Here is a 25,520-nt window from a genome sequence, read left to right on the forward strand (position 1 = left end):
GCCAACTCTCACCTGCGACTCTTCGCGCCACTCTTTCAACTGCAGCGCAAGTCCCGGAAGCAGATCGCCCGGTACCGGAAGCATATTTCTGAGGCCGGAAGCGAGTGTCCGGCAAACATGGCGTCGGCGGCGCTGGCGCTAAGGACGCGGGCGGCTGGTAACGGAACGCCGTGGTTGTTGCGGGGCGAGGGGTGCAGGCGGGACGGAGACCCTGCAGGGAGGCCGTTCCTTGTGGAGGCCCCTGGGCGCGGAGCCGGGAGAGCGCCGGTGGGGGGTTGCCCACGAGCTTTGAGGGACAGCTGTCACTGGCCACGTGACACATCTCGGGGGCCAGGCCCTGGGTGGTTGCGCGAGGAGCATGTGTCCTTTCTTTGCCCCGTGCGCAAGTGCTGCTTCCCTAGCGTTTGGTGACGTGGGCACGCCGCTTCCACTCCGTGGATTACCTTCATCCATAAATACTGGCACGCTAGAGCTCAGAAAGTTAACCCTCTGGTTCAACAGATTGAAGTCTCTTTGCCAGAACAGTAAGGTTAGGTGTTGGGGATCTCAGCAGAGATGAAGAGAGTCTTTCGGACCAGTTCTGTCTAGTGGATAAGCCAATAACTACGCACATAAACTGGTTGTAAATCGTGACGAGTGCTTTTAAAGAAAGCAAAAGCGTGTGTGTGTTGTGTCTTTTGCGGGGTTGGTGGTCAGGGGAGCCTTTTGACGAGGTAACATCTAAGACAAGACCTAAAGGATGACAGGAGGCCTAATCCTGTAACAGAATGAGGGGCAAGAGAATGACATAAGCCAGTTTTACATGTTGAGAAGCAAACCATTGCTCTTATGTGAATTTAAAAGGGGATAGGGGTGGAAATGAGGGAAACGAATGGGAAGCTGTAGTAGCCCTCATGAGACACGATTTAGCCAAGATGCTAGTGTCAGTGAACTTGGAGGAAATGGGTGGTTTTAGGATCTGTTTTGGAGATAGAACCCAGAGTTGGCTCCTGAGCTGGATATGTGAGATGAGCAAAGGGAAGCAATCTGCAATCATTCCTTGATTTCTGCCTGAGCATCTGCACAGGTGGTAGCATCATTTCCTCTGAGATGGAGGGTGGGGAGTAGGCTGAAGAGCAAAGATTTGTGAAAGAGATAATGTAGATAAAAGCTCCATTCCTCAGCTTAATAAATTAGAGGATGAACGAAAGAATAGATTTAAAGGTAGGTAGATCCTGGTGCTGGGCATTTAGCATGTCTTTCTAAGTATTTATTTCTGGTCCTTTGTGCCAGCTACTCTCTGTCATTAAAACTTCAGGAACCTGGTTTCAGGAACTCTGAATTTGTAGGCTCCAGAGACTCACAAGGCTTCTCTAAAGATTTTGGTATAGTCCTGATTAACCATGGCTGAGTCTGGAGAGCTGAAAGCAAGGACTGCCAGCCCTATGCTTGTCATATAGCAAGGGGCTTTCATCTTGGTTAGTATGAATTTTAGTTCACTTTCCTTTTTTTTTTTAAGATTTTTTAATTATTTATTTATTTGACAGGTCACAAGCAGGCAGAGAGGCAGGCAGAGAAAGGGGGAAGCAAGCCCCCTGCCGAGCAGAGAGCCTGATGTGGGGCTCCATCCCAGAACCCTGAGATCATGACCCGAGCTGAAGGCAAGAGGCTTAACCCACTGAGCCACCCAGGCACCCCTAATTCACTTTCCTTTTAAAAAGAAATGCCATTGAGCATTTTGGAATGAGTATGGAGAGGCCAGTTGTCAAGGGCAGGGTGTCAGTCTTCTTGGTCAGGACCCGCACTGGGTGGGCTTGCTGATGAGAGTCCAGCCTTCTGAACTAGCTAAGAGCCTGTGGGAGCCACCCTCAGAGAAGCTGCCCTTTTTGTTTACAAGTATTTGGTGTGCAGGGAATGGTGGATGGTTGCGAAAGTGTGGGTGATGCCAAAGCAGGACCCTCTCTCTCTGGGTGTCCTGTTGCTGGGCTCTGTGGTCCAGCCCCTCCACAGTGTCTGGACCCTTGAGGACATGTGGTGAGTGAGGCTGAAGCGGGCAGCCCTGTGGCGTCTTCTTGCTGGCTTGTATTTCTGTGGTGTTTGTTTCTCCTCAACAGGACTGAATGTGTCAGGACCCAGGGCACATGGTGTTTATTTTTTTTTCCATGAATATTTCACTACCCACTGCCTCCCCCGGCCACACACACACTTCTCATGCAGCGCATACACCCTGGACAATACAAAGAATGATTTGTCTCCTGCTGTGGGAGAAGGCCAAGGATTTCCAGACACTGCCTGAAAACCAACACAGTCGAGTGGCATTTCTGCTTACATATCTTCCTCACCTCCCCTGCCGCTACCCCCTTACACCTCTCAGCTTAGCAGATGGCCCATTGAGGCAGAGAATGAGTGATTGGGAGCCTCTCTGAACAGCATTTCTGTTCTGTCTGCAGTGACAGCCCTGCTGAGCCCCGCTCCGGCCGCATCTCTTGCCGTCAGATACGCATCCAAGAAGACAGGTGGCAGCTCCAAAAACCTGGGTGGAAAGTCACCAGGCAAACGCTTTGGCCTCAAGAAAATGGAGGGTGAGGGTGTGCCTTGGTTTCCATTTCCCAGCTGCACTGTCCCTTGTCCCTGGCATTCCTTTGCAGAACAGGGAAACCATGTACCCTCCCAGACTTGTACTCCGAGTAGCTCGCCAGAGCCCTTGGCTCCAGATTACGGATGCAGATAAGACCTGAGGTGGGGAGAGGGTCCTGCAGAAGATCAGATAGGTGTGAACCTGGGCCGTGAGATGAGAGAAGAGAGGAAAATGGCAGGGGCATGGGGAGAGGGGGAGACTGGCAGAGGGAGATAAGGGGCTGCTTGTGTCCGAGAATGTAGCAATTGGCTTTGTCCAAGGCCATGCATAGAGGTTGGTGTTAGCATCTGGACCAGAAAAGCAAGGGCCAGTATGTTTTCTTAGCAGTTTGCTGTGCTGCCCATCACTGGGGCCCACAGTCAGTGTGCTGCGGACTTCTCTTCTAGGTCACTACGTTCATACTGGCAACATCATTGCGACTCAGCGCCACTACCGTTGGCATCCAGGCGCCCATGTGAGTTGCTCTGTGGCCCTTTCCCCTTTCTTCTTTCCCAGGACCACATCTCTCTGTAGCGTGGTAGTGATAACCATACAGTTGTATTTATTGGGTACTTAGCAAATGCCAGGCATCGTTTTGCTTCCTGGGCCTGTATTATCTCATTTCATCCTTACCCCATCCCAGTGATTCACTAGGTATCCATTTTCAAGGTAAGATGCCAGCAACTTAGGGAGTAGGGGGCCCATAGGACAGAACTGGGGTTCGTGCTGGGGCTGCCTGACTCCCAGTCACTGGGCTTTGCCTTGTGGGGCATCAGCGTGGTTCTCTTGGGTCTCCTTTCTGACCCCCAGCTGTTAGAGGAGGAGATGCCTAGTGATTTGAGATACTTGTTGAATCTTGGGAAACCAATTTCAGTGTATTCCTTATGAGATGGCTGAAAGATAGCTTGAATTTAATAAAACACAATTCTGCGTATGTGCCAGAAATTAGGTCCATATCAGGCAGGGATTTTAGTTTTCGGCAAGTTGAGATTACTTTCTGAGGTAGGAAGCTTCTTTGTTAACACAGATCTGTACTGTACTTTCTTTCTTTTTTTTTTTTTTTTAAGATTTATTTATTAGAGTGTACCAGTGTGTGTGCAAGCATGCGGGGTTGGGGGCAGAGGGAGAGGAAGAGCAGCAGACTCCCCACTGAGCTTGGAGCCAGTCTTGGAGGCCCAATCTCACAACCCTGAGACCATGACTTGAGCCAAAAATAAGAGTGGGATGCTTAACTGACTGAGCCACCCAGGCACCCCTGTTCTATACTCTTCCCATTATCTGAAATGTTAGTTAGTTTCCTTTGTAATGGATTAATTCCCCCCCACCGCCCCTTTTTTGGCAGTTTTGGTAGGCATAGAAAGACTGAAAGTGGCCAATAATTATGTCAGAAATGCTCATTTACACATGAATTGATTGTATTTATGTAGCTTTGTCTTTTAGAACTGGAGACACTGTGTGTGTTAACTCTTGGGACTGGATAAAATAATAACAGCAGTAATAAAAAGCTAACGTGTTTTGAGCTAAGCAGCATTCTAAGCGCTTTATGATTAACTCACTTAATCCTCAAGGGGACCCCATAAAAGTACTCAATACCCATTTTGCAGATGAGAAAATCGAGACACAGTGAAGTAATGCAGCTTGCCCAGGCCACACAGTAGTTAGTAGGTAGTGGTGCTGGGATTTGAATCCCGCATCCTGGCTCCAGAGCCAGGCACTGCGTTTTGGCAGCCATCACTGTGATCACTGTTTTGTTTACTATGACAACTACAGTGTTTTTTAATTTTAAATGAGGCGAGCTCCCAGATGGGGGGCGCGCAGCGATCAGGGGCATTTTCCTGGGCCTGGTTTGGGAATCTGTCTGGTGTGGCATCTGGCTAGATGCACAAACGTGGGTCCAGAGCCCAGCCTTCAGGGACCAAGTACCCACAAGGATTGGCTGTTGGGAGTTTTCTTTTCCCTCTTTTGTCACAGAGTCACCAAAGAAATAGATGTCCAGGAAGCACCAGGCAGCAGGAAAGGGAACCTGAGATAGAGCTCTCTGGTCTGCCTGTTGGGCCCAGAGCCTGAAGCCTTATGAGAAGTTTGTCCCGAAGTCCTGGGATGGACCACCCGGCCATTGGCCCAGCTGACCTGGTCTTTGTGTTGCAGGTGGGGCTGGGGAGGAAGAAGTACCTGTATGCCCTGGAGGAGGGGGTAGTCCGATATACGAAGGAGGTCTATGTGCCCAGTCCCAGCAACGCCGAGGCCGTGGATCTGGTCACCAGGCTGCCCAAGGGTGCTGTGCTCTATAAGACTTTTGTCCACGTGGTTCCTGCCAAGCCTGAGGGCACCTTCAAACTGGTAGCTATGCTTTGAACTCCTGGTTGAGGCCATTGGACAGAGCATGGAGCCCAGGTGACCGGAGAGGGTGGCCGTGGGGGCAGTCGAGGGTTGGAACGACAGGGCCTCCTGAAGAAGTCTACTTGGTGGTGATTGCAGAAGACTCAAGTGACTGGTGGGGAAGCCTTTTGGGAGACCTGACCTGGGGCCTGAAGTAAAGATTGCTGAATCGTGAGTCTGTGCTGTGTGAGGACAGACCTGGCTGGAGATGCGGACCTGCTTTCTGGTCCTTACCCACGTTCTGTGGCGCACACCGAGAAAAGGGGCCTCTCAGAGTGAGGAAATGAGAAGAGGGGCATGTGTTAGAGGAGGGGATTGCTTTAACACCAGCTCTCCAAGGGGAAGGAAGACAAGCAACCCCCCCACCCCCTCCACGGGATCCCATGCCAGGCAGGGCCCTGGGAGGAGTGGGTGGGAGGGGCTACAGAGGAAGAAACAAGGTCATGTCCTCTCCTAGAACTGCATTTGGAGGGAGATGGGGCTGTAGCCTCCGGAATGGCAGATCCCTCCCTGACTCCGTGGGTCCAGCCTAGAGAGGCCAGGTAGACCGAGGTCCTTTCAATGAGGGGGCAGAATGGGTGACAAACGGGCTTCTTTCCGTGCACCAGGAGAGAGACACACTCACCTCACATCCTTTTCTGGTTCTTGGTTTATCTCAAACCATAAGTGGCAGCAAAGGATCTGGCTTTAGGAATACTCAGTCAGGGCCTAGGTTGGGCTGGGGCAGGCCTTCATTGTCTATCCAGCCCAAGACCCTTGAGGCTTGGCTTCTGGTGAATGGGCCAGGAAGAAAGTCTCAGCTGGGGCAGAGGGTTGTCCTGGCCTTTGGAGGGAGGCGGTTTGTGGAGTCCAGTGGCTTCCTCCAAGGACTCTGCCCGGTAGGCAGGAGCTTCAGGGATTGGGGACGCAGAACCCCCACAATTCGGGAGATCTGCCTTGAACTTGTCACTTTGTTCTCTCAGGGCATGACCCCAGCTTCTCCACGCGCAGATCCTGGGCAGAGGTGACCCAGGGTTTCTTGAGTTTCACTTTGGCTCCCTTTTTGTGAGATCTCAGGTATGAAGGCCCAGCTGGGAAGATGGCTGGGGGCATCTCTGTGGGCTCAGCACTGTCCCTCCAGGCCCCCGGAGAAGCAGGAAGGGGCGGGATGCAGGCTTCCCTCCAACACAGTGGTGGTGCCCCCCAGCAGAGCAGGGGGCTGCTTCAGGGGTTGGGCGAGCAGAGCCACAGTTGGGTGGTGGTGCCGGCAGTGACCTTAGGACCTCCTCCTAGCTTGATGGCAACTGAGGGGTAGGAAAGAAGGGATTCAGCCATCCCCTGACAGCCCAGCCTCTCTCCACCTGCCCATACATATACTTTCTTGGGGCCTCAGACTCCCGTGTCTCCTCTCCCCCCAGTGATGTTCTGGATCCCAGAGCAGGTGCCCCCTGGGTTGGGGTCCTCTGTCCTTCCTTCCATCCAAAGAGGTGAAGTGGGGCTTCCTTTCAAATCCTGGGGCTCTCCATCAGTGGCCCTTTCCTTCTCCTGGTCTGAGGGGCTCTAACTGGGCATTATGTGTAAATATAATATGAAAAAAGCTCACTTCTCCAAAGTACCTGAGGCAAGGAATGCTAAACGTTCACGTCTCTGCAGGCCCAGATCCCCAAGCACTGTGCAGTCCGCTGGTGAACCTGCTTCTGCTGGTCCTTCTTCCCAGTACTCCTAGCCAGTTAGGTGAGCCAGCTGCCACAGGGGCAGCTCCACACAGAATCCCTTTTCCATCTGGGGATAGCCCTGTAACCAAGAAAAGCCAAGGGAACCAGGCAGGCACACACCACCCTTCAGCTTCCATCTGGACCTTCTTCCCCAGGGTGAGCCCAAGATTAGGGTATCACACACTGTCCTCTCCCAGAAATCTCTAGGCATCACTCCATCCTCCCCCTAGCTGCCCTGGGTCCCTGGGCTGGCTTCAGGCCCCCAGTCCACACCATTCCGCTGACTCTCCGGTGCCGGCCCCAAGGGTCCTCCCTCACTTGGATCCACTGGGAATCTCGGCATCTTTCCCCTGCCAAGACCTCACTGGGGCATCCCACTGTGTAGAAGCAGGGAAGGGGGCAGTCCTGGGGACCATGAAGGATGACTCAGTGCAGCCCCCGATGCAGGGTCAGGGTCAGAAGGTGAGAGAACAGAGCCCAGTCCCTTCTGTTCCTGTGTTAACTCTCCCCATCCCCTTTAGTTCTCTCCAGCGAGATGAAGGCACAGAGCTCACTCCTCAGCAATTCTGAGATGTGCTCGGTGGAGAGCCACCACTCCTCTCCAGCCACCAGGTCCCTCTCACTGTCTGGCAGCCACTTTGAGGCTCTTTGGGGAAGAGAGGAAACCTCCTGTGTCCACCTCTCTGTCCTGTCTGCGACCCAGAAGTGCGTGTGTGGGGTGCAGGATGAGAGCATGCGGAGGTTGCAGATCAGACAATTCATTTTGCTTTCTGTACCCAGGCTCCCACACAGTGCCCCATCCCTGGGGAAAGGCTGGCCTCTCCCTGTCGGATGTCAGTGCTCTGGGCTTTCTCTGCGGAGCCAGGGAGGGGAGCTAGGGAGGGAGAGCTGGGATAAGACCTTTGCCCTCACCAGCAGCTCCCAGCACAGGGTCGCCATTAACAATAACAATCACCAGGCAGGAGAAGGCAAGGACCTTATTAACCCTTTCCACACTGCTGTCCCGGCTCCAGGGGAACCCAGGCTGGAAGGTGCAGGGTCCATAGAGTAGATCCCAAAGGCCCCTTCCATACTGAACACTTGTTCTTGCCTGGCCAGAGAGCAGGTGCCCTTTTGTTGGGATTGGGGTGGGGGCAACAGCAAGGGAAGGGTTGTGGGGCAGGAGTGCCTGTGTATTGACTGGGGATCTGGAACAAGTGGCAGGAGCGGAGACTCTGGCCACACTCCAACTCACACTGGTCCAGCCGCAGCCAAAGGATGGCCATGATGAAACTGCCCTCCCCCCAGAGGCACAGTCAAGGGCCCAGCCTGCACCTGGCATGCATGGGCCCACCTCACCTCCCCACGTTGGAATCCCGCTCCAGAAATTAGGTAGGATTGACATGACCGTCTAGCATCAGCTTGACATGTAAGGGAAACTGAGGCACAGCTCCCTTTCTGTGGGGGCATCAAGCCCCCCCGCCCCCCGCAGCAGACTTAGGAGAGCAATGTAACTTTTTCTCTCTTTTTTTTTTTTAAAGATTTTATTTATTTAAGAGAGAGAGAGGTGTCACAGGAGGCAGAGCGGCAGGCAGAGAGAGGGGGGAAGCAGGCTCCCTGCTGAGCAGAGAGCCCGATGTGGGGCTCCATCCCATGACACTGAGATCATGACCTGAGCTGAAGGCAGAGGCTTAACCCACTGAGCTACCCAGGCTTCCCGAGAGCAGTGTAGCTTTATTCTGTCTCTTCAGCTCAGGGAAGTGACATGTGTAAGGAGTTCAGAGAGGGACAAACTTAGGGAGGGGAAGGAACTTGTGGAAGGGCTAGGCACCCTTACAAGCGGTGGGTCTGTGGGGGCCAGCAAGGACCCCAGAGGACCCCAGTGCCTGAACTCAGCCCCTTCTCCATTCTTCCAGACTGTGGCATCCCAGAACTCGGCTGGCATGGGCCTAGTCAAACACAGCATTCTTCCCCAGTGGCTTGCTCTAGGTGACCCTATAGATGAAGAGGTTGGGCTTACGGCCCATGGCAAGGGGTCAGGGCTCCATCTGACCCAACCCCGGGACTCAGGACAACAGGAGGCACTCACAACAGTAGCTAGGAGGCTACTGTCTGTGGGGATCTCTGCACGCAGAATGGCAGTGGCAGAGGGGTGGCAAGACAAGGCATCAGCCTTGAGCCACCTTGAAGACAGCCAGAGGGCTCCCCCACCCCAACTCAGGAACCCTGGCCCTGGCTCAGAGCCAGCTTGTCGGCTTCTGCCCTGTTGCCCTGCTCGACCTGTCAATGCCATGCCATGACCGTGTGTCCCACAGAGGGCATTCCCCTGTGGGCCTGGCCTCCACAAAACTCCCTCCAGGACTTTCAGAAAAAGTTGGTGGGAGTGGGCTCAGCTTCTGGCATACCCGCTGGCCAGCCAGGGGGGCTCCAACTCACCCAGACCTGTGCACTTCTTACTTCCAGATCACCTCCCGGGGACTCTGCCCTGCCACTTCCCATTGGCCCAGGTAATGGGACTCAGGATGCCAGTTGGCTGTCTTCTGCTCTTGGCTCCCCCTCCAAGGGAACAAAGCAGTCCAAGGTTGCCCTAGAAACTGGGCACAAGGGCCACAAAATACAAAAGCCTCCCTCCCCAGGCGCTCCCCCTGCCTCCAAAGGAATTAGTGCTTAGCCTATGGGGTCTAGACTGCCCCAGCCAACCCACCTCCACCCCTCATCCTGCCAGTCCCGAATCCTGATCTTGACCCCAGGGGCCCAGCCTGGGGGGAGGATTTCAAAGCCTCAGAGTCCAAACCTCCAGGCTGAGCTAACCCTCCAGAAAGACAGGGGTGGGGAAAACACCTCCACCCCTCATCCTGCCAGTCCCGAATCCTGATCTTGACCCCAGGGGCCCAGCCTGGGGGGAGGATTTCAAAGCCTCAGAGTCCAAACCTCCAGGCTGAGCTAACCCTCCAGAAAGACAGGGGTGGGGAAAACGATCTTGACCCCAGGGGCCCAGCCTGGGGGGAGGATTTCAAAGCCTCAGAGTCCAAACCTCCAGGCTGAGCTAACCCTCCAGAAAGACAGGGGTGGGGAAAACACCTCCACCCCTCATCCTGCCAGTCCCGAATCCTGATCTTGACCCCAGGGGCCCAGCCTGGGGGGAGGATTTCAAAGCCTCAGAGTCCAAACCTCCAGGCTGAGCTAACCCTCCAGAAAGACAGGGGTGGGGAAAACGGCAGAGAAGCTGCTCTCTGGCCTCCATGGCTCACACAGGGGAGAGGACGGGGAGGGCTGGCCTCCGCAGCCAAACCTGCTTTCTGAACCGGCCAGGGGTTCTGGAGCCTAGAGCCTGGTCTGGGTCCTGCAATGCTTCCAACTCAGGAGGTCAGCCCAGGCCTGCCGGAGCGGTGTGGGTGGAGCTGGTCACAAATTAGGATCTCCTGAGGGAGCTCTGAATCCATGCCTCCACTGGGTTCCCGCCTCACCAATGAACTCAGAACCCTCAGGCAGGGCGCCCAGCCACTGGGCTCAACGTGCAAACTCTGAGCGTTTATGGCAGCGGATGGTGGCTAGTAATAAGTAACCAGGGCCTGGTGTGATGGGGTGAGCGTGGCAGGGCCAGAAACAGCGCAGGCCCTGCTGATTTCGGAAATGAAGACTCTGGAAACTGTTGTGCTAACCTAACAGCAGCCCAGGTGAACCTTGCCAGCTGGATGGAGAGTCCTCAGCCCACAGAGTGTAAATGCTCTGACCGTTACCGGGACCCGCTTAGCAATTTTTCTTTTTATCGACCTAAGAGTTTTTGTGTTTAAAAAAAAAAAATTGTAGAGACTCAGGGCGAGTTTCAGAGGTTGACAAAAATAGCAGCAGAACGATGTCATCCTACCCCTCACCCGAGGTAGCGGGACTTCCTGCTGTCAGCTCCTCACTGGCGACCTGCTCTCGGGAGGGCAGGGGGTGGTCAGAGTGCAAGGCAGGCCTCCTGCCTCCGCCAGGAGCTTACTGCCGCCACTGGAGGGCTGTGACTTCGGGCTCATCATTCCAGTTTCCTGGTGTGCCGCATGTCCATCCTTAAAGCGCGGGCCTCGCAGTGTAAGGATTCAATGAGATGCTATGCAGAATGCCCGCCCGCTGGCTGAACAGATCCCCCGCCACCGCCCTTCCTGGCAGTCAAGGGCGCCCTCTCCTGGCCACTAAGAAAACTTGACATGTGGCAGTGGAGGCAGGAATGAGCCCTTTGTTCCCGGTGCAGAGCTGAGCAGGCCTATGCAGGACCTCCGAGGGAGGGCTTTTAAAGGTCCGAGAAACCCTGGCTCCCACATTAAGTCAGGCGTGAAGGTCTGATATGGAGCCCCTGCTGACAACAGCAGGAGAGCTGGAGGGAGAAAGGGGTTGGCAGAGGAGAAAGGTGGGACAAACCCTTCCAGCATGGCCCTCCCAGGGCCTAGGGTGGTGGCCAGGGACCCACGCCACTGTGACTCTTGCCCCTACAATTCCAACGCGAACTACCAGGCTGTGGCTGGGGCTGCCTCCATTCTGGGGGGTGCTCCATACATCGGAGCCGGGCAGGAGAGTGAGGAGAGCTTGTGGGATGGGCCCTGATGAGGCCAAAGGCAAAGAAGCCAGCATCCCGAGGAAGTGCTGGGTCAGGACCCTTGAGAACTGAACTGGCTTTCGTGCTGACCTCCTGGCCGGCAATGAGCAAGGGCCTATCTGGCCCTCAGAAAAAGAGGGAGCTGCTCTAGATGGGTTCCTGCCTCCCTTCTGGTTCTTGGATTCTAAACCGTTTCCACTCAAGGGAAATAAAACTTCCACCTTCTCATGGCTTTCAGAGCATACCAGCGAAGACATTCGGGGGAAGGCCAGACAATGCCAGCTTCCTGGCAGCCGGGAGGAAGGACACGGAGGGTGGCTTAGAGAGATAGAGATATATTTCTTCTGTTGCGTATTTCAGACCGCACACGGAGCTTTCAGGCACAATGCTTCTCTAGATTCTTCGGAGAGCCCCGACAGAGTTTTCTTCCCACACTGCTCCCGAGGGCTCACCCCTGCAGCGTGGGAGCCCAGGTCTGGCTTGTAGTTCTGGGTACCTGGGAAACTCTGCATTGGTCTCAGCAGGCCCTGATGCCCTGCCTTGCCCCTCGAGGGGCCAGACATGCTGGAAAGCCTGAGAGCCAGCCCCACCCCTTATTCTATGGTCCCCTGGCTACAAGAAGAGAGACTGTCCCACTAGAGTCCAGCTCTGCAGCGCTCCCCCAAATCACCTGGTCTCCGGGCCTCAGAGCCTGGCGTGGCACTTGTACCCCCGTAGAGCCTCAGCCATGAGCACCACAGGCCCAGGCTGGGGGAATGAGGTCCCGGAGAGTGAGGCAGGCCCGGCCTCCTCCAGAGCAACAGCAGATGGGCTCGTCAGGCCCCTGCTCCTCAGAGCCATGGCCCACTTCCTGGGGCTGCTCTGAGCCCTATTGCACAGCTTTCATTTCCAGTTCCTCCCCCTACCACCCATTAGAAACAAACAAACAAACAAAAAAACCCAAACAATAAGAAACCTAGAAGGGAAAGTGAGGAAGAGCAGGGTGTGGAAGCTGGAGCCCTTCTCCCCACACTCCTGCCGTCCGCTGGGGTCCCCGGCAGAACCGTGAGCAGTAAGGAGCATGCCCCCCTTCCCTGCCGTCTGCGCCCATCCTTGATGGCTCAAAGGGGTAGCCTGCCTGGGCCTCTGGTTCTTGCCTGTGGGGAGGGGACACCCCTCCGCTGTCTGTAAGGTGCAATCCCTGGGTCATCCGGAGGCCAGGGCCCTGCTACCTGAGTCGCCCGTCTGCTTTGACGGGTCCCAGCTCTGATTTGGGGTCGGGGGACACAGAGCTCCAGCTGGTCAGTCTGCAAAGCTCCAGGCCGGGGCAGGCGGAGGGGCCCATGGCACACAGTCCGGCCACAGACCAGAAGCCACTCAGCTCCCCATCTGTCCAGGCCTCCAGGGCCGGGCCCGTGAGCTCAGTGTGCCGCCGGGCGGCCTCCTCTGCGGGTTCCGGCTGGGGCAGGTTCAGGATACCACTGAGGCCCTGGAAACTCTGCTCCATGTACTCGTTGTGGGGTGGCCCAGCATGTAGCCAGCTGGCGTCATCTGCAGGGTGCAGGACAGACAGTGAGCGGCCCCGCCCAGCCAATTCTGTGAAGGCCAGCCCCCGCCCCTGCCCCCTCCCCATGCAGGTCTGGGCGCCCCCGGGTCTCTCCCAGCTCTACCAGGGAGTCACAGGGCGCTGAGTGACCTGTGACCTTGTGCTGACCCACAGAACTTTCTGGGCCTGTGACGCCATCCGCTTTCATGAAATCAAGGCCATAATCTCTGAATTCCCAACTTGAGGATTCATAACAGTGAGATCAAGGCACTTTGGGAGAGGAGGTAACTTTCCCATGATGGTCTGGTCTCTGTCCCCTGAACCCCTTCTCAGCCATCCCCGGGGGTTCCCAGAGCCTCGGGCCCTCAGCTGTGGGGCCTGCTTTCTTTGCCAGCCTCCCTTCCCACCACCCCTTACCTCCTACCTTCTTGACCCTCTGTTCCCCTCATGCACCAGATGCCCATGGGCTTTGTCTCCTCAGCTTAGAACACCCTTCTCTGTAAAATTCCAGCTCACTGGGGCTCAGCACCAAACCAGCCCGCTGGACAGCTGCCCTCCACCTGCCACACCTCCTGCATCAGACTCGGAGTCCCGGGAGAGCAGGGGTGTGGCTTGTCTGCTCTGGCTCTGCTACAGCCCCCGCCCCCCGCCTATACCCCATCCATCTCGGGGTTACTCCCGATCTTCTCTGTGATAAGATGGAGCCAGAGGAAGGAAACAACACCTACCTATTGAGTACCTACTGTATATAAGCTATGTTTACCCACATACTCATCCCTGATATCTCCCAGGGGTTAGTTAGTTGTCCTAGGCCCCTCTTGAGGGAACCTGAAGCCTGTGCCTATGTTCCAAGCCTGCTCCCTTAGCCTCACCTAAGTGTGGGCTGGGCCACAGGATCCCGCCCACCCAGCCACATGGTGGTTTGGGTGCTCAGTCAGCTCTGCTGCCCCAAGAACCAGGAATCCGGGGACCAGGAGGCCCTGGTCAGTCTCTACCACACGGAGAGGCCAATATCACGTACTGAGAAGCCAGTGCCTGGGGCTGACACACAGACGGGACATGTGGCCCCACAGAGACATTTCCTGGGTTCTGGGGGACAGCCCTGCATTCTTCCCATAATTTCCCCATTTTACTGGAGTTGGTTTGAGTGGACTTGTGTTCCACACATCCTGGAGGCCTCCAATGGTTCTATCCCTCCTACTTTAAACAAGTAAGACCAGGGCTCGGCTCTGAAGGCCAAGTAACCAAGGATAAAGGTCCAACCAAAATGTCAGAACTACATTCCAAAGCCAAGTCCACCTGACCACAAAGCTTGCCTCACTGCCCTACCATGGTACAGGGATACTAAGGGACAGATCATCCAGGCCCCAGCCCTGCCCCTTTCCCCTACTCGAGAGTCAGCCCTGACGGTCAGCTTCTTGGGACCGGTCGCCTGCCTGGTGAATTCTATATCTTGTCTGGCTTCTGGGCCTAGATCCTTACCTTTCCTGAGAGGTAGTTTGCGATTGAAGGTCAAGGGCAGCACGAGGAAGCGGGTCTCACCCAGGGGTTCCCAGAATTGAAGGAGCCGAACAGTCCAGGCCCCTGGCCGCAGGGGCCGGCTCAGCGGGGGTTTGTACTGCGTGACCTCGGTGTCCGCGTCTACCGTGACGTCATACGACGTGGCCACCACGTAGGTGGGGTCGATCCACACCACGGTGGCTGTGAGGTTGGGGCCCCGGGCCCAGCGCTGCACGGCCACAGGCTCGTCCAGAGGCCCCAGCAACCCCCCAAAGTTCCGGAAAAGACGCTCTTTGGGGTCCCACTCAGTGCCGACCTGTAGGGAGGGAGGCAGCTGGGCGGGCGCTGGGGGGACAAGTCCTCTCTACTCTGATACTGCCTCTAACTGTCTGTGTGACCTTGGCCCAGTCACTGCGTCTTTTCAGGCTCCAGCCTCCCCATTTGCAGAAGGAAAGGCTGGGACTGGGATTTGCTCTAAGATCTTTCTCAGCTCTCAGATTTGTCCTAGGCTCCTGCTCTGGCTTGCTCTGTTGTGGTGGGAGCCACAAGGCTGAGCTGAGGTTTAAGGCCCTGCCCAGAGATCATCCCCACATGAAGCCACAGCCTCCAAGAGCCAGAGAACACTCCATAGCCTAATAGAGTATCCAAGTCCCTCTAGAAGGAAATCACTGCAGTGTCATAAAAGACTGGGCTTGCCCTCTAGAGCAATACAGTCATCTCCCTGCTCCCTGCATGTCCTCTGTGCACCCCATGAGGGAGGTGCCCCTTGGCGTGCGCCTGTCAGGGAGACCCTAGCTCCATCACTGGGAAGGGAGAGCCTGTGAACCCAGTCCTGAAAGGCCTAACCCAGTCCTTATCCCTCCCGTGGTGTCTGTCCCCCTCTTCCTACTACCCGGAGTCTTAACTGGGGGTCAGGAAAAAGCAAGGGGAGGACCTGTCCCACCTCCAGACTCTGGAGCCGGCTGGCCTGGTCACTGCGCCCCAACAGCTTCAGCGACCCCTGGGGCATCAGCCACATCTCAAGCGTCTCTGCCGGCCCCTGGGCTGAGGGCTGCACCGCCTGCGTCACCAGGTAGCCCTGGAAATGGTCGTCATAGAAATACAGGTGCACGCTGGACGGCAAGCCCCGGGGCTCAAACCTAAGAAGGTTCCAGCAGGGAGAAAGGGAGATGCCATCAGCACACCCGACGTGGCCTGGAGTCCCAGGGAGGGGGCTCTGGGTAGTCCCATCCCCAAGCGTGTCCTTTGCCCCAAATCTCACACCCACAGCACCTACGTGCCTGGCTCTTGCTCTCTTTGCTTTATTTGCATTCTCCCCTGCTTTGGACATTGGACTCCCTGGGGTAGGGGTGGTCTCTTTCTGACTGGCCTCCCCACAGGGTGCCACATGCGCAGGGCCTGCAACAGGTCAGAAGGAGGTCTCACCTGCAGAGTGGGGAGGCCATCGGGGGTGTCACGGTGGCAGCGTGGCGCAGGCTGAGGCGGGCGAAGGCGGTGTAGGCGGTGAGCATGACGTCACTGAGCCCACTGGGGCCATCGGCCACATCGTAGGTGTTCTCCCAGTACGCCTTGAGAGCTGGTGTACCCGGTGGGTAGCTGCCATAGAGGTGGAAATCCAGGATCTCCAGGACCTCCTGGTTCACAGTCGACTCGAACTTCCGGGCGAAGAAGGTGGGTCTGGAGACTTGCTGGAGCGGGAGAGGCAATGAGGGTGAAGGGGTCTGGAGGTCCCAGGTGGCGTGGCTAGGCTGGGGGGGCCCTCCCAGCACTGCCTAGACATCAGCCTCCTGGGGCCCTTCCCACTGCCAGCAGAGCCCCGAGAGCTGCTGCAGGGGAAGCCCCCCCACCCCAAGATTCTCTGATGGGGGCTCAGCTTGAATCCCTTCTGCCAGCAGAAAGGACAGAGAGAAAGGCTGGGCAGGGGGCGGCCGGGCGGGGAGGTCCCCGGGGAAGCACCTGCAGCCGGAGGAAGTCCTGCGGCTTGAAGTCGTTGGGCGAGCAGCCGCACCAGTCCACGATGTGCTTGTACTGGCACTTGCAGCCCAGCCTGCGGTTCCAGTTGGTGACCCGCAGGTTGTTGTCCACCAGGCTCTCGCAGGCCGGGCTGTTCTCCAGCACCGTGTGGAAGAAGGACTGCAGCGGGGGCGGGGGGGGGTGAGCCACAGGCCACAGCCCACAGCCTCCCTGCCCTCGCAGTGGGGGTGAGGGGGGACCCGGGTCACCCACCTCGGCGGGGAGCAGCGTGTACGTGTAGAACTGGCGCAGCTGGGCCACCAGCGGGTCGTCCGTGTACACTACGTACTCCACGAAGCTGCGTGTCAGCACGAACCAGTCCGAGCCGCCGTCCACCACGATGCCCGCCGGGATCTGCCGCTCGCCCAGCCGCCACATGTGTGAGTCGCACTCGTGGAAGAGCCGGTCCAGGCCCTGTTTCTTGATGAACCTGCCAAGGCGGTGGGAGTCAGACGGGCCACAATGAGGGTCATGGGGGCCAGGGGGCACACGGGCCACTATGAGGGTCATGGGGGCCAGGGGGCAGATGGGCCACAATGATGGTCATGGGAGGCAGGGGGGCAGATAGGCCACGATGAGAGTCATGGGGGGCGAGGGGGTAGACAGGCCATGATAAGGTCATGGGGGGCGAGGGGGCAGATGGTCCATGATGAAGGTCGTGGGGGGTAGGGGGACAGACAGGCCACAATGACAGTCTTGGGGGGCAGGGGGCAGGCTCTCTCATGCACCCAGGGACCAGCATGCTTCAATCTGGGCTTGGCCGGGAGGCCCTACAATCCCGCTGTGTGTGGGAGGGGCTGTAATGAGACCCCTCACCTGGAGTTGTCCCGGCCATGTGACTTGAGGAAGTTCTTGTCCCGGTTCTTGGACAGGAAAGTCACCAGCTCCTCGTTGGTCCTGGAGAGGGGATGGGGCACGAGGAGTGTGTGTGAGGGGACCGGCTCAGGCTCAGGCCCCATTTCCCACCTTGGCACCCTCTGCAGCTCCCTGCCAAACAGGGAGCTGTCCAGGCCACATGCCCTGCCCTGGGCTAATGCTCTGGGGTCATGGGCACCTGCAGCTCCCGTCCAGCCCTGCCCTCTGACCGTGCACCCCAGGTCCAGGCCTCTGTCCACTTCCTAGTCCCTTGTCACTCTCAATCCTGACATGATCTTCTACCAGGCCCTCCCCTCAACCGGGGCTGTGGTCCGGGGACCAGAATGAGGCCTGGAGGAGGGGAGGGAGTCGCTCAGGACCCTCCCACCCCAAGGACCCCCCTCCCCCTCTTCCCTGGAGGACTTGGAGCAGTGCCCACACCTGGTCGGGTAGTCGGTGGCACTGAGGTTGATGAAGAAGTCCCAGGCCCAGCCAGGCACCTCCAGCAGGTCCCGCATGCTCCGCAGGTACATCCGCAGCAGGCTGGCCCCGCCCCAGATGGTGACCATGCGCCAGGGCGTCACCCGAACGTTGTCATACTGCCGGGCCAACTCCACGACCTCACGGTGCAGGTAGTTGGAGCGCTGCAGTGGATGCGGGGGTACTCAGCAGCCACAGGGGGGGCCCCCCGGCATTACAACCTCCTGCCCCCCGCTCGGACAAGTGACACGGAATGGAGAGACCACAGGGCAGAGCTCCAGCTCCCAACCGGCCGCGCCCCACGTTCTCGGCCTGCTCCCCTGTCTGGAGGCCACTCGGGCAGACCAGTGAGCCTGGCTACCGGTGACCTGCTGGGTCTTGGCGCGACTCGCTCAGGTCCCTGTGCTGTCCCTCCAACGGTACCTTGTCTACGTGGATATAGAAGAAGTGCTGCGTGTGGTAGACGGCCTTCAGAAGGCGCTTCAGCTGGCGGATGGCACGGCCGTGAACCACCAGCATGTAGGCAATTCGGACCGGGGGACCATCCGCGGGCTGCTGGGCCCGGACCTCGTCCCACTGGATGCCGGGGCTCATCTTCCCTGAGCGGAGAGCAGGAGCAGCAGTGAGGTCTCTCCCCAGGCCACAGGGTGGGGGTGAGGCGGGAACAGGGCCGCCTGCTTTCCAAAGGAAGGACCTTGGACTTGGAGCCTGCCGCTCCCGAGTCCTAGCTCTGCCTTGGCCGCTCAGTGCACTTTATCACCAGCCTGGCTGGCGGGGGGTGCCCTCTGAGCTTTCTTCCCCTTGGCAAAGAAGGGTCCTGCCACGGCACCCCAGCCCTGGGGCAGCTACCCCTCCACCCAGCCCTGTCTCTTCCTCTCACCAGCCAGCTGGCAGTGGCGGGGCACAGCCTTGGGCATGAGGTTCCCGGCCTGGTGCAGGCACACCACATTGGCAATCTCCTGCTGGCACTGCTTGGAGCTGGCCCGGGCCAGAGCAGACAGCGCGTCCTTGCCCACGATCTCGCACTTGGGGGTGAAGCTGTTGTCCGTTGGCTGGGGGGCGCCCTCCACGCTCCCTGTGTCTCCATGCGGTGGGAAGCCGGCCGCCCCAACCAGCGCCTCCCCAGCTGCTGCCCCGCTCAGGTTCTGGCGGCCTGGGGCCTCTGGGGGTGGGGCCGGCGGGACACGGCGGCTGGCTCTGTGCCGGCTGGTGACTGCCCGTACCACCTTGGCCACGGGCACGCCGGGGCTCTCGGGACGACCCCGCCAGCGCCCATGCCTTCTGCCCGCGCTGCCCCGGCGCCCGGCTGAACTGTCTGTGTCCTTGGAGCCCTCGCCGGGGTCCAGCGGCCGTGGCTTCCTCTGCCTTCCTTTCTGTAAAAGATGGGCAGTCACGGTCACAGGGACAGTCGCTGTCCTCCTGCTCTTTAGCTCCCTGCTGGCCTCAGGCCTAGAAGGTGCTGCCTCATCCTCTGCCCTCCAAGGAGGAGTGTCATTCGCAGGAGGGCTCTGCACAAGGAGGACTTCGCGGGGAGGCCTCCCTGAGCAGTGGCCAAGGAAGTGCCACCAGGCCTCCAGGACACCACTGCAGCCACACCCCACGTGCTCACACCCCAGGGCCCCGTGTCCCCCTGGACTCTGGAATCAGACACCGCTCTTTTTCAGCAAATACGAACATGAATGTCGCAGAAGGGCGTGGAGACCCTGGAGAGGACACATAAGTCCCACCTGGGCCTGGCCAGGAAGAGACTGAAGGAAAGCGTTCTGCCAGCTACAGAATGTCCACGTGGGAGTATGGAGTGCAGGAGTAAAGGGCCCTGGCCTGGTGGGGAGCCCCGAGGGGAAGCCTGAGATCCCAAGATTGGGGGGATTCTCTGGGAGGCAGAGACTAAGACGGAGTCAGAGTGCGTGACTTTTGCTGAGTTAACACCCAAGCAGGCCTGTCCCTGGTGTTAGAGGGGACAGAAGGAAGAGCTTTGGACAACAGTGCAGCTCAGAGAGAACCAGGGCCAGCTGCTGGGGATGGCGCAGATGGCACAAGCCACTGCCACACGCTGTCACCGGCTGGGAGGCTGAGGCGGGGCCTCAGGGCACCTGCAGCTGGAGGCTGGCACCTGAATGCTCCTCACGGCGGGATTTCTCTAGAAGGGAAATCACGGCTGCCACACTCTGCTTCCTGGCTCCCTGGCCTCTTCTCAAACCAGGTGCTCCCCTAGATGGCCTAGTCACTCCCGAAAGGCAGGTGTACCCACCATCTTCTCCAGCTCTCCCTGTCCCCCTCCTTGGTGCCCCTCCCTGCTGGACCAAATCCCACCCATCCTTCAAGAGCCGGCTCTGAGTCCCCTCCTGAGAACCGTTCCATTTGCCCCCAGAGGGGGACGTTCCCCCAGCAGGCTGGGCTCCCAAGGGAGGGACTGTCACACCAGCCCCATGTCCCAGAGTCCGGCGGTATAGCTGACACACAGAGGACATGCAGCTCATGTCTGGTGGCTGAGGCATGGAAAGAGCGGTGCGACTGCTCCCTGAATGCCTACCTTGTCCGAGTAGGTCCCTCAGCTATGACATGGGAGAGAGATGTGGGCATCCGTGAGAGCGAGCGCACACTAGTGTCCTGGAGGGCACTGTCTCCGCCAGCCGTCGGGTGCACCCTCGCCGTCCAGAGGCCCCTCCACGGTCCTCCCTGGCCACCCACCACGGGTTATGGGCCTTTCCTGGCCTGGCCTCTCGACAGACAGCATGACCTGTGATCCACAGTGCCCTCCTTACTAGACTGTCGGGTGTGCTCTTGGGGCTTCTGCTGTCTCCCTGGCCGCTCCTTCTCCGTCTTCTTGGCCCATCCTCCCTCATCTCCTGAGACCACCCTGGGGCTCAACCTCACCCTCGCTTCCCGACGACCTTGAGCAGCCTCTGAACTCCAGCCGCTCTCAAGTGTCGCTTTCTGGCCCGGACTGCTCCCTTGAACCTTCAGGTGTTTAACTGCCCGCCTGAGCCCTCGGTATCTCCCCTGAGAGCCTGACAGATCTCTGGAACCCACAAGTCCCAAAGCGAGCTCCTCCTGTTCCTCATGACCTGCCTCTATGACAGTCTCCCTGTCTTGTTAACGGCAACCCTTTCCTTCCAGTCATTCAGGCCGAAACCCTTGAGGAGTCATCTTTGACTCTAGTTTCCCTCACACCCCATCAGTCCCCCACCAGTAAGCCCTGCTGGGGCCACCTTCATAATACACCTCTCCCGGCCTCCATCACGGCCACCCCTGCCCAGCATCCCTGGTCCTCCTGCTCCTCCTCTGGTTCCCTGATGGTCCATTCCCATCAAAGCAGCCAGTGTGTTCCCGTTAAAACAAGCCCCACCTCACCACCCCTCTGCTCCAAACCACCCATGGGCTCCCCTCCGAGAGAAAAACCCCAAGTCCCTCCAAGAGTGCACAGAGGTTGTGTGAATCGTGTCTAGCCGCCCCTCCGGCCACCCCTCCCTTTCTGACCTCATCTCCTGCTAACCTATCATGCTCACTCTCCTCCAGCTGCAGTGGCCTTCTAGGTGTCCCTCCACACCACCTGCCATGCACTGTCCCCTGTGCCTGGAATGCCCCCCCCAGATGTCCCCACTACTATGCCTTGTCCCCTTCAATCCTCTGCTCAGATGCCACCTTCTTAGCAAGGCCCACCCTGACCTTCACTTAACTTTTCCCACAGCACTTCCTTCCTTTTCTCATGCTAGAATGTCCTTATTTCTTCTGTGTTATTACAGGTGTCTCATCGCTCACAAGAATGGCATGTCCATGAGGACCTGGCTTTTGTTGTGTTGTTCACTAATGCATTCCAAGAGCCCAGCAGAATGTCTGGCAATAGGAGAAATGGCAATAAATAGTTGCTGAATGAATGAATGAGTGAGTGTAAGGTTCTTGGTATAGGCTCAGCATTTGAGAGATGCTAATGCCCTTATTATTATTATTACTATTAACTATCGCTGGAAAAGGATTAGGAAATAGTCAAATGTGAAGTCAGAAGAGGCGACAAGGCCCTTAGACACTGTGGACTCTATCAGGTTGAGTTTTCCCTGCCCCCTCACCACCTCCCATCAGAGCACACAGTAGGCGCCCTGCCTGCCAGGCCGACAGCTACCTTAGGGCTAGAGCCCCGCTCCTCCACCCAAGCACCCACACTCTCTGCTCACGGCACCCAGCCAGCCTCTGATCTCTTGAGAGATCTGATGAGAGCTGGGGGTGTCTCTCTCCATCTGAGGAGACAACACAACAGGGAGGGCGGGGTGGGAGGGGGGAGTAGACCTCACTCTGGACCCACACTGGGGAGGGCACCCTGGACCGCACAGCCCCCAGGAAAAGTGACTGCATAGTCCCTTGAGCAGAGCGTAGGTCAAGCTGGTGATGTCCGACCTGGCGACACCATGGGCAGAGAAAGACATTCGTTCTCAAGCTCCGCTGGATAGAGATGGCAGAGCCGCTGTGGGCGCGCGCAGTGGAAGCCGGTACTGGCGAGTCAGGAAGTCGGTCAAGAGGGCAGGGCGTGGGGCACACGGCCAGGCTGGCTGTGGTGGGGATGGGATGAGGGAGGAGGTGGGCAGGCTGGGGCCCTGCAGTGCAGCAGGGAGCTGGCTGACCCTGAGGTCAATCCCAGAGAAAGCTGGGGGCCCGGAGGCAGCAGTGAGGAATGGGGGGTGGTCCCTAGTGGAAAGCCAGACGCCACCGCTGCCCACCCATGTTCATAGGGGCATTGGCAAGGCCCCATACTTGTCCCCCCAAAGGAACTTTCCCTAGTAGCCCTGAGGTCAGGGTCCCCTTTGCTTCCTGAGGGTGGGGACCCGCTCTCTGACCTCTGGCCTAGATGCATTCTGGCCTTTGAGGTCCCCCTTCCCCACGGAGAAGGTGTTCAAGTCCTCTGCCACTTCCAGAGAACACAGAATGGCTTCCCCCACACCCTACCACCTTCAGACATCTCAGGCTGTGTTTAAAGTAAGTGGTGAGACCACGTTTGTGAAAGCTTTTAAAACCACAAAGTGGTTCTTTGGACATTAACAGTCAGACCTGGTCTCCACTGCAGCCCCTCCATAGATGGGCAGAGTGCGCATCTGAAACGCACGTGACCCCACTGCCTCACCTCACGTCACTTACAACGGCACCTGGGTCCCTCCCTAGGGTCTCCAGGATGCACCCCGGACTAACTCTCAAACCTTCTTCCGAGGAGGAGTATGCCCCACCCTCCTTCCCATTTCTTGAAGACACCCAGCTATGCCCACTCTGTGCGCCAACTCTGTCCACCTCTTCCCCTGCGCCCACCATGCTTCCTGCCAAAGCCTTCCCCGACCACCAGCTCCACCACCCCCCTCAACACAACTGAGTTGCCTTCCCACTGTCAGCCTCCCCCCTGCTCACCACCTGCCCTCCGGCGCCCCGGCCTTGTCTACTTTATTTCCGTATCCCCAGTCTTAGCAGAGCCTGTTAGGGAGCACAAGTTAACCATCTTTTGTTGACTGACCAACTGACCTGATGAACGGATCCCTAGGCCCAGTGTGCAGAGCCGAGATCATATTATTTCCCAGTGGTGTAGCACGCACCAGGAACTCCTGCTAATGCTTCACGGACATCATTTTTACTTAACTGTCACGATGGCCCAGTGAGAAAAGTGCTGTGAGTATCCCCTCTTGAGGGGGGGGTGCGGTCAATGCTGAGGACTTGGAAGGAGGTTAGGTAACATGCCTGTGGTCTCACTTGGCAGCAAGGCCGGAAGTGGACCCCGAACGGGGAGGTGGGCTGGTCGGACTTGGAAGCCCACTGCGCTGCCTGGCAACCCCCGGCTCCGGCGAGGGGGCTGCTGAAGGGGTCCATGTGCCAATGCCTGCCTGCACTGCACAACCTTTAGGTCATCGAGGATCTCTACTATCCCAGTCCAGTCCATCCCTATCAGCCTCTGCCAGGAACCTGGACGGGGAGGTAGGGAGGTGGGACCCCTATTCTACTGCCAGAGTTCCCCACCCCAGGCTGTGGGCAGGCCAGCAGGGATTTGAGGCCTGGACAGTCTCTCAGCCCCTTCAGAGACTCACTGAGCCACGAAACTGGGGGCCACTGGTTTCTGTGAGGCCTCAGCGGCTAGGCTATAGCCCTCCCCAGAATGGTCACCGGCCTCTGCTCACACACTCCAGGGTCAGAGGGCTCCCCAACTACCTCGGAGAATGTCGCAGCTGCCCCGTCTTCTCACATGGACCCTGAAACACTCTTCCTCCTTCTCCTCCTCACTGGTCCACACAGAACAAGTCAACTCCCTTTGCATGTCACAGAGCCAGCCTCTTCCCGACCCCACTCAGCTCCTTTTGGAGTTATGGCCTCCCATGACTCTGTTACGACTCCCTCAACATCCCAGCCTCTTGGTTCCCCCAAAAGAGACAAGGGCAGCCCTTCTCCCAGACTCCACAACAGGCCTTCCAGACTGCCCAGGTGTAGAAGGGGTAAGTGGACATGGAGCTCCCTTGGCTTTCACACTGCCAGGTGGAGAGACCCAAGAGGACACGGCAAGCAGAGCGACCGACTCTGAGCCCTAGAAGCACCAGAACGGAGGGGGTAGGGGTATGGGCAGAGAAGCCCTGCTCACTGGCCCACAGCTCAGGGCCAGGGTTTGGCTTATCTCCTGGACCTTCCAAGATGGCCACAGACCCCACTGGACCCTTCCTGACCAACGTGGGAAGCGACGTGTCAGGGTCCCAGCTAAAACCAGCCAGAAGTGAGTGACACTCTCAGGGCAGGGATCTGGGTACTGAGCTGGACAGGTTTGTCCCTGCTCCGGGGCCTGACGCTCTGCTAAACCAGCTGATGCTGTCCCCATTCCCTAAGAGCTATAGGCCTCCCCCCGCATTCCCTAATGTCCTGAAGCCACTCACCAGCTCACTTCCCCCAGCCATCTCCTCCTGAAGACCCGCGGCTTTCTTCAGACCCCAGGTTAAGAAAGCCACGCCTGGGGAACACTCCAGTCCTCTCCCTCGGGGTCACTCCCTGTTCCCTCGGTTGCCGTACTGAGTTCCAGCCCCGAGCTCCACTTCTCCACTGACGGCTGCCCGTCAGGCGCTTCTGGGAGCTGATGCCCGGGGTCCCTCGGCCCCGCTCCTCCGCCCAAACGCGCACACCCCCGCCCCCTCCCAACTTCAGAAAGTTTGGCCTGGGGCTCCCCACCTCCGAGCAGGCTCGGGCCCGGCCCCGCCTCCCGGTCCAACGCCCCGCGCCTGACCTTCATAGCTCCCCGGGCGGGGGACCACCCCACCGAGACCCGTTCCTCCCGCCCGGGCCCCCTGCCCGCCCGCGGCCCGGGCCTCCGGGTCACGCACCGCCCCCGCGCACAGTCCGTGGGGCCCTCCTGGGAAAGGGGCGCCAGGGGCCCGACGCCCTGCTCCCGGTGGCTGCCGGCGCCGGTACGCACGCGGCCAGTGCCCCACTTCCCCGGCCGGGGCCGCCTGCAGCCCCGCCAGGACCCCGCGCGCCCCCGCGCCCGGCCTGCCCGCCTGCCCGCCCGGCGGTCGGAGCACCTCGCCCGGCTCGTCCTCCTCCAGGCCACTGAAGCTCCACACCACCAGGCCCTGCAGCAGCAGGATGGCCAGCGCCGTGGCGATCGCCAGCTTGTAGCGCCGCACCAGCTTCTGCACCCGCGCGCTCGCCACCATCTTCCTGCCCGGGACGCGGGGCGCGCGCCCAGCCCTGCAACCCCGCCGCGAGAACGCGGCTGGGCGCGGACCGAGCCGACTCCCCCCTCCCAAGGAGGCGGGCCGGGCGCGCGCTGGGGCGGGGCGGGCCGGGGGGCGGGGCCCACGGGTTCGAAATGCCGCGCCCCGCAAACCGGGGGCGGAGCCTAGACCCGCCCGAGCACCGCCCGCCTGGGCGGCGCGGGGTCCGCCTCCCAGGCGGTCCCTTCTCTGTCTCCGTCTG

At 58.5% G+C, this 25,520-nt stretch overlaps 2 protein-coding genes across 4 annotated transcripts; one reads left to right on the forward strand and one right to left on the reverse strand.

Annotated features, from left to right (window-relative positions):
- The first annotated feature begins 90 nt into the window (after window positions 1–90).
- LOC111151339 (mitochondrial ribosomal protein L27) lies at window positions 91–5,150 on the forward strand. 2 transcript variants are annotated; one of them, XM_022509282.1, is made up of 4 exons: window positions 91–157; window positions 2,436–2,561; window positions 3,004–3,071; window positions 4,745–5,150. In XM_022509282.1, the coding sequence occupies exons 1-4, from the start codon at window positions 118–120 to the stop codon at window positions 4,949–4,951; spliced, it is 441 nt and encodes a 146-aa protein (XP_022364990.1). In that variant the 5' UTR covers window positions 91–117; the 3' UTR covers window positions 4,952–5,150. The 2 variants fall into 2 exon arrangements, with proteins under 2 accessions (XP_022364990.1, XP_022364989.1); XM_022509281.1 differs by having other exon boundaries at window positions 97–157; window positions 2,430–2,561.
- A 4,483-nt stretch (window positions 5,151–9,633) lies between these two features.
- LOC111151373 (xylosyltransferase 2) lies at window positions 9,634–25,295 on the reverse strand. Of its 2 annotated transcripts, none has more exons than XM_022509356.1 (11): window positions 25,124–25,295; window positions 18,478–18,970; window positions 18,021–18,196; window positions 17,559–17,761; window positions 17,079–17,159; window positions 16,476–16,692; window positions 16,206–16,382; window positions 15,675–15,937; window positions 15,193–15,388; window positions 14,232–14,565; window positions 9,634–12,754 (listed from the first exon to the last, which is right to left on the reverse strand). In XM_022509356.1, the coding sequence occupies exons 1-11, from the start codon at window positions 25,256–25,258 to the stop codon at window positions 12,432–12,434; spliced, it is 2,598 nt and encodes an 865-aa protein (XP_022365064.1). In that variant the 5' UTR covers window positions 25,259–25,295; the 3' UTR covers window positions 9,634–12,431. The 2 variants fall into 2 exon arrangements, with proteins under 2 accessions (XP_022365064.1, XP_022365063.1); XM_022509355.1 differs by having other exon boundaries at window positions 15,184–15,388.
- Window positions 25,296–25,520: the final 225 nt, after the last annotated feature.

Source organism: Enhydra lutris, unplaced genomic scaffold (genome assembly GCF_002288905.1).
Source record: "Enhydra lutris kenyoni isolate GAN:26980312 unplaced genomic scaffold, ASM228890v2 scaffoldscaffold26, whole genome shotgun sequence".
In the NCBI taxonomy this organism is placed as follows: Eukaryota; Metazoa; Chordata; class Mammalia; order Carnivora; family Mustelidae; genus Enhydra; species Enhydra lutris.